General features: G+C 34.1%; 1 protein-coding gene across 1 annotated transcript in view; it reads left to right on the top strand.

The window, feature by feature from the left end:
* Window positions 1-5,059: 5,059 nt before the first annotated feature.
* The window catches only part of Smp_166030 (erythrocyte membrane protein, putative), a gene marked incomplete at its 5' end in the record, with an annotated part of 37,895 nt that continues 34,035 nt past the window's right edge, over window positions 5,060-8,919 (top strand). The window contains 2 exons of the mRNA XM_018795154.1: window positions 5,060-5,268; window positions 7,167-7,727. Of these exons, the coding sequence (XP_018647000.1) occupies window positions 5,060-5,268; window positions 7,167-7,727 (770 nt within the window). The remainder of the gene's footprint in view (window positions 5,269-7,166; window positions 7,728-8,919) is intronic.

Below are 8,919 nucleotides of genomic sequence, written 5' to 3'. Positions count from 1 at the left end.
CCCTATAGCTTCCTTTCTACTCCTTTTTTGTTTTCGTTTTGAATGTGAAGTATTTTTCTAATCAAATCAAAAGACAGAAGTATTTTAGTTCTAGCCTCCTTTTTTCACGGTCTAATACGGTTCATTTTTATGAGTGCAGATTTGTTTGTCAAGTGGAATCAGTTAGAATTTACCTGCCTTGATATTTATAGGTTTAATAAACGATTTGGAGCATGAATGTATGCCTTATAGTTTGTTTTTTTGTACACAAGCGATAGTCTCACTCCAAGTGGTTAGATCACTGGTTTTCTTTTACAACATTTAGTGACTAATAGTTATGATGTCCAATTTTCTTTAGGTTATTCAATAATATGTTGATTTATATGAAATTGTTTAGAATTCGAAAACCAACATTAGATTAAACTCCATTTCAAAACGCTCATCATGGTTTCTTTTTTTATGCAGTAAACGTTAGGTGATTAAGCAAATCGAGGTGATCTCCAGACATAGGTTCCATGATAAATAGAATTTGTTAATAAGGCGTCATTGACAGTGAAACTTTTTCATGAGGAAAATTATTTATCCTGACACCGTAAACACAGCTCATCGACTAGTGGCAATTAATACTGACTTAAGCCCGGCATTTCGTACTATGTTCACTTAAATGCAACATCAAACGTCATGTGCAATGATATTCATCTACTTAAAGTAGTGATGAAGTTCTAATTTTGTTGATGGACATTAATTAAGACTTGGTTTTTACTCAGTATACTAAAATGTCTTAGATTTTGTCAAGATTTAGTCTAACATAGAATGTAATGTCATGCACTTCCTTTAAAATGTATTGGTTTCATCTTTCTAAAGAATTTAATCAAGATTCATTATAAACTTTACCACCAAATGATAGTCAAATTTTGAATACGGTGAACATCAAAAGCGTTTTGGAAGCAATAAAGTCTTTTTTTACACTCACCTAATCATTTTCTTTTAACCACTTAGAAAGGAATAATGTTATTTTCTTCAATGTTGGATACACTGTACATAGTTATTATTATTGTTACTTTCATTGTTATTATTAATTATTGTTATGATGGATTAATTGAGCACCAATTCATAGTTACTCGTTTTTTTCAAAGCGTATTACCGATGACAATTACCTCATTTAATCAGCCTCTATAGGGATGTGTGCATTCTCTCCAGATTGCCTTCCAAGTTTTTAATAAAGATATTTAGTGTCTAGCTTTGAAATTTGGGGCATTTGTTTTGTCTTATTTTATACTCATCAGCTGGATGGATGTAGATTCCTGTGTTGATGTACACTTTGAGACTCTAACATAGTGCTTATCATTTACAACACCTACTATGTTACTGATTCTAAATACCCCCGTTATTTTGTTCAAACTTTATGAAGCAATATATATAACGGTTTGAGTTTTCTTGTTGTTAATATTCGAAATGCCCACTCTTGGATATCATAGCTAACCTGAACCAATATTTGTCAAAATACATCAAACTAGCACTAAAAACAATCAAAAATAAAACACACCCGTTTCGTGGAACTTATTCGATCAGCATAATTTGGAATGTCTTCTCTGCTCTTACAGTTTGATGAATAATTCCAACATGAAGGTTGTGTTGATATAAAACAGTCTGATAGTAGGTCATTCAAAACATTGAATTCTTATCCCTAGTAGACTAATTGCATGTCAATTAGGAGAAATATCTAAGAAGATCGTTAGTGCGAGCCACTAGAATGAGGTGTCAAACTAGATTGAAATAATTGTGTAGTTTTCTTTAATTCTCAAGATGATATCAAGTTGTGACAAAAAGTGGATTCGAAATTATGGAGATTTTTTCAAAGATTACCAGAGTAAAGTTATCTGATGTTTCCTTTGAAGTATTCAAAAAGAAAAAGAACTACGAAGAATAAGTAATCATGATAGTCAATTTCAACAATCTGACATACGGAATTTCTTTAAATATAATCAGTTTTCGAATTTTTCACGTTTATCGATATCGTACGAAACGAAGTCAAAATATTTCTCATTGATTTTACACTTGTTAGAGTTGGTGGCCTCATTTAAAGAAATTTTCAAATTTTGGTGATCAAATTAAATTACACATTATCACACCGATTGCTGGTACTGGAACATGTTGGCCAGTGGATAAATCTGGTCGTCCGCATACTGTACTTACACAAATCAACACACGTATGGCTAAAATTGACATTCTTGTTGAAGCCAGTTGGCGTTTAAATGGGAAGCCATTAAATACTCATGGAAATTTATCTGGTAAGTTGGAATTAATTATTTGTATCCAAATTTTTCAGCACAAAGTGAGATTATATCAACTTATTTATTTATTATTTTGGATTATGTGAAACTGTTGTGGCGACTAGCTATGTGATTATTTTATTCTTCGTTTATCAGTCATACAGATTACAGATACTGTAAAACACGACAATAGGCAAGACTTATGGATCTTTTTTGAGAGAAGTTACAAAGTATTTACATAAGATGATAAGCAAAGATGGATAGTGGCTAGCAGTGGAATCCAGGACTATCAGGGCTCAGTGGCCAAGTGGATAGCGCGATGGCGTTTGAAGCGAGGGTACTGGGTTCGAGTCCCAGAGTGAACATCAACTCTGAGATGCAGGTACATCCAGCTGACGAGTCCCAAATAGGACGAAACGCGCGTCCTTGATTCCACTGCTAGCCACTATCCATCTTTGCTTATCATGCTTGTGAATCAAGGGTATATCGAGGCAATACGTACAGTATGCACATATGCCAATTGGAGACTGACCAGTTGCAGTCCTAACACATCGATGGGAAGATCCAAACAAACAATACTAAGTGAATTTATTTACATAAGACATAGCCCCCAAATGCCCTGGTACGGCCGAGAGTGAGGAGAGTCCGCTCACCCTCTCCAAATGCTCTCACATGGCCACACGAATATATAGCCTCTGACAGGGAAGTCCTACTCACCCCATTCTCGTGGCATTACTGTTGTTTACGAAATCGAGAGGACGAAAAGCGAATGTCCGGCGCTTTAACTGGGTTGGTGGACATGGCGCGTCCACCTAGGGAAGTTGGAAAACCTTCGTTCCAAGCCAATGGTGCACATGGGCTGGATCCAGTATCCTGAGGGAACAAATGGTGTATGAACCAATTGTTGGTCACCGGCTACCATGGGACTGCATTTCCTTATGATGCTCCACTGCCTTGTGGATCAGACCTTAGGGTCAAAGGCTCTGAGTGTGGCCTCCTAAGAAAACCACCTGCTTCAGTTTGGACACCTGGGCGGTATCACAGCCCTCACACAAATGGAATGAGATTTGTGAGGCGCATATTTATCTGGTGCTTCCTTGTACCAATATTTATGTGTTTAAACAAACAAACAAACAAACATAAGACAATATATAGCGTTCAATCGTCCATTTTTATCTTCCGTTGTTCTGTAAATCAAACTGTTTTTCTATTGGCCTCCAAGTGTTCTGCCAACGCCGTGCTTTAAATGCAGTGAAAATCTTCACCCTATCTGACAATCATCACAACTTTGACACCACTTTCTTCTACACACTGCTTACAAACATCCTTGTGAGTAGCGTCCACTACAATACTATGACAATCATCAATTTTGTATAGTATCCATGAATTTAAGAGAATTAGCTAGAATGGTATAATTTAGGCACACGACTCAGGAGGTGCAACGAGATAACGATGACAGAGAGAGGAGTTCAATTGATTTTCACTATATATATATATATATATATATATATATATATATATATATATATATATATATATATATATATATATCATTGTCAGCTATGTGTGATTGTAGATAATTTAAGCAGCTTAAGCGGTGAAATGAATGCGTAGGCAGAGGAATGCACACAATCATCAGTATTCACTTCAATGTGTACATGTATGAAAGTTAACCGTAAGGTAATATGCACGATGCGTTAGAAATTTTTTTTAAAAATGTTAATTTTAGTGGGTTTACTAGATTAACACGTTCAAACCTGCTAGGTATTTGGCATTTAACGGATACAATAGCCATTTCAATTAATGTAGAATGTAATTAGTTTAAGAAATCTTGTTCCATGCTAAATGTATTGTTGTTTATCATTTTGGATAATGTTTATTTAACGATTTCAGTGTTCTTGCTAGTCTCATCTCTAGTCATTATGGCCTGTTGATTCCTTCCTTATTTACTTTTATGATTATTTGAACTCATTTACTATTTATCTTGTTCATTCCATCCCATCTTGTTAATCTATTACGGCATTAAGGGCTAATGCGCATATTTGTACCAGAAAATATCTTGATTATGATTAACTAATTTATCCAATAAGAACAAATAAATTTATCTTGGAATTTTCCCAAAATCGATTGAACTACTTTTGATCAATTATCTAATCAAAAGACGAAGTTGGCAAATGTTCATCTTTTTATTCTAACTCAAAACTTAATTTAAATTCCTAAATCACAGAGTGAAATGAATAGAAAATCTACAATATGCTCATCATTAATCCATCATTGAAAGAACAATTGGGACACATTCATAATTTATGAACCATAATTTAAGAAAAGTAAAATATACAACAAATGGTAAAATACAATGATCCATTTGTCTAACAAAAAAAATATAAACAGTTATTCTTTATAAGATATTCTCAAAAATATAGTAACTTGTCAATATTTGATCCTTTCTAGTAGGATGTATTCAAGATGTTAAAATATAAACATTTTGAGATGGTGGAGAAGATTTGTAGCTCAGGTGGGTGATTTTGATGTAGGTTTGTTCTCTGAGCTAGATGGTTTGGTCGTGAAGCTTTCATCGGCCTTCTGAACGACATCATCAGCACAAACTTTTGATGTCGTTCAGAAGGACGATGAAAGCTCCACGACCAAACTATCCAGCTCAGAGAACAAACCTACATCAAAATATTAACATTCTTACATTTATTGATTATCTTTAATCGACTAACAGTGAAATGATATTTTAATTTTTTTATGTAGGTTTTGAAGGATTACGATCATTTGTTGATCATATCATACATCAGCATCCGATGACTGCAATACAGTCTGATTTAAATAGTTTAACAACTGGTACTGCGTTAAATACTACACGTCCTGTAATCTATGTATTCCCAGGCCATGGAGTAGCATCACAGTCATGTGCTTTATTTGCTATACAAGGTTTTACAGCACTTCTAGGTGGAAGTTACACATCACAAACGATTCCAAATTGGTGGTCAATGGTCAAGCATTTACCAAAGTTAGTTTTAGTAATTTTAAATCTTATCAGCTTAGATTCTAAAATGTTGCCTTCTTTTCTATCGTTTTAGTATTTAAATAAGTATTTTTTGATTTGTGGAGATTGTAGTATTTTAACAGTTAAGTTAAAGAGTCAATCTAAGCTAGATCACAATTGAAAATCTGGAAGCACTGTACACTAACACCATTTGATGCCAGTTCTGTTACCTAGAAGGTCCTGGGTCTGAGTTCCGTGTGAAGAGTCGTGGATACGCACTGTTGAGGATTCTAAAAAAAGAACGAAAGAGTCATCGAGAAAATCATTGGATATTCTTCGACAGAATGATGTAATTTACAAGATTGTCAACGTCACACGAAATTCATACCACAAAATACAATGCAAAGTAGTTCATGGAAGAGACAACTGACACATCCATTGAAAGTGAGGGCTGTGTCAGACAACACTGCTTACTCTACATCTTCATCTTTCTTCCGCTGAATGACTCTATTATGAACACCTCCACATCTCACTGGAAGCACGAAATACAATGCACAGCTCAAATACAGTTAGACTAATTACACTTCTCACATCACTAACTCTTCCATACAATACACACGAGCAAACTGAGGTGAAGACAGCTAGTGCAGTGTCACTCTATGCATCAGTGGACCTCAACATACACAAGGGAAAATGCACGATCCTGAAATATGACAGAGACAATACTAACACATTCTTACATGATGGAAGAGCTATGGAAGTGGTGGGAACCTCCATCACATATCTATCTGAGCAGCATCATTGATAAACGAGGAGGATCTCATGCAAATGTGAAGGCATGGATTCGTAAAGCAAGAGCAGCACTCCTACAGTTGAAAAATATATGCAACTCAAAACAACTGTCAACCAACATCAATGTTACAATCGTCAATACGAACTTCAAGACAGTTAGTTCTATATTATGCATCTGAAACTTGGAGAACAACTACATCGATCATAAAAAACTACAAACAATTGTTTATGTAAGATACTCATTGTTCATTGACTGGATACCATCAGCAATAACCTACTGTGGAAGAGAACAAACCACGTTCCAACTGAAGAAGAAAGTAGGAAAAAATAGTGGAGATGAATGGGAAATTCTTCATGGAAATCATCAAACTACATCACTAAGCAATGCGTAACTTGAGATCGTGAAGAGAGAATGAAAAGAGGAACAACAAGGAACATATTGTGTCGTGAATTGGTAGGAGACATGAAAAGAATCAATATGAACTAGAAACCACTGGAAAGGATTGTTCAGGGCAGAGTTGTGTGTAGTATGCCAGTAGTTGACCTGTGTTCCTCCATGAGAGGTAATAGGCGTAAGATATTAAATTAAGAGACATCGTTAATGATTAAGGTATTCACTGTAAAAAAACATAAATCTAGTATGTATAAAGTTATCATTAACAAAACAAAATCTTAATGTATGATAATGTAATTAGTTAATGGCAAAGATGTCGGCATGAATGCATCATATTGTGTACGTTTTATGATATGGCAGATACTGCAAAAGATACACTCAACGGTTCAATCATTAATTTCATTTACCTTTTGCTTAAACAATCAATAATTTTACTTATTCAGATAGAATCTTATGAAATTATTATCCAGCTATATTCGTATGTATATTCATCATCTATTGTCACAGTTTTCTGTTTTTCAACTATTAAAAACTACTTGCATAAAACGACAGAATATCGTTAAATTATATTGATCTTATTAAATTGACGTAATTCTCTGGCGTAAGTAAGTAAAATTCTCTGGCGACTAAGTGAGATCGTTTTTATGTTCAACAACAGTTTTGAGTTGTTTTTTTTTGGCTAACTAATGTTTTTCCGATTTCGTCTAAATGTGTTTCTCGTTTCTGTATCTTGTAGATTAGATGTTTCTCTTCTTCCTGACTGGTGTCCATCAAGTATTTTGACATATCGATTCATGACGGAATTATTAAAATCTGAACAGGATTCAATCGGTATATTAGGTGAAATATTGGTGCCACCTGGAAATAACTCCTCAACAGAAGGATTGTCCGATATATCCACTGGTTTAATACTAACTCCACCTTCACTTATATCAGGTCCTCATGAAGGCACTTGGGCTTCATCTTCTAATACTACAAATGACACTATCCCTTCTTCTGTAGTTCTTTATTCAAAATTAGGTTGGGGTGAATTAAAACTACAACCTTTGTCACATCGTTCTGGTCTTTTACTTATATGGGAATCAGTTGTACACGATTTTACTTCACATCAACCTCTGTGCATTGTAATGCCATCTGTACAACCAACGAACACTAATCCAGTTCAAAATTTGGCACGATTCATTAAGGGATTATGTCAAATTCCACAACTTTCTGGTCCAACATCAAATCGTACTATCAAATCTGCTGTCAAACCTGGAGCAAAACAATTAGTACGAGGTCAACCTGCACGTCCTTCGTGAGTTTATGCCGAATTGTTAAAAAAAAGTTTAATACCATTTATTTTTATATGCATTAATGCTAGCTGTTTTTATAATAGCTCCCGATTTATGATGTACTGGTTCTAAGGCTCAACTATTTTAAATTATTTTTCATGAAATTCCATTTACGTAGACTGTATGCTTAATATTCGTATTTTAAACTGTAAGCCTATTTGTTACATGCATTGTATAATTTTACATATCAGAATGTCAATGTTCATACTGAAGTTTGACTAACATCAGACACTAGATCGTTATCCACTTGACTAATACGTGATAATTGAAACGAACTGGTTTAACGAATATAGAGTTTATTATAACACTGACAAGTTCCAGTCGTTTATCTCCTCAAGTAAACTTAATCAGTCTTAGTTCTTTATGTGAATACTGTTATATTATTTGTATTTATCCTATGAAAATTGATAAAAATTTGTTGGTTATCAACCTGTAGCTTTATTACCGAAATCTCGGTGACTAGCCTTGCCAATCATGACAATATAGTCGAGTAAGGTTCTGTTCATTGGAGTAAACTCATTCACTAAGGTCCCATCATACCATGTTAGTCAATTGAAAAGCTGAAAGATTATAGGCTTCACGTAATCATCTCAGATCCTATAAGGTGTCTATCTGTAATGTATAATTTTGTGTCGTTCATGACTATCATTACTGTTAATACTAAAAGTCTGAAAGTAACCGTTGTTGTCATTTCCAGCATTTTTAATTCCACATTTTTGTCAAATATATATTGGTAGTTGAAAATTCATTACATTCCTCCTTATTTCTACCCCCTTTTTCTTACTTTTCATTCGGGTTTTTTTAATCATTTTTCCTTCCTAAATTGTTAGATCTATAAAAATTGAAGTAATTCCAGTCATTTCTCATGAAGTCTTCAGTTTTTATAAATATGATTTCCATCATGAACTGACATCTTCAGAGGAACAAATGACCAATCCTTTCATCTTAATTTGCAAACTCATCTTATAATTCAGTTTATGACTGAGAAACATAGACAAGACAATTAAACTAAATAATTAATTTACTGATAGTCAATCACATATACTTTCGAAATATTTTTGAAGTACGATAAAACAATGAAGTGACCAGTGATGAGATTAAGTAATGATAATAAACTGGTTCCTGAATTGATACAATCATGGTCTAATGAGTTGG

This window comes from Schistosoma mansoni (assembly GCF_000237925.1).
Source record: "Schistosoma mansoni, WGS project CABG00000000 data, supercontig 0181, strain Puerto Rico, whole genome shotgun sequence".
NCBI lineage: Eukaryota > Metazoa > Platyhelminthes > Trematoda > Strigeidida > Schistosomatidae > Schistosoma > Schistosoma mansoni.
Note: the sequence above shows the minus strand (reverse complement) of the source record. Positions and strands in the feature narration are given on the sequence as shown.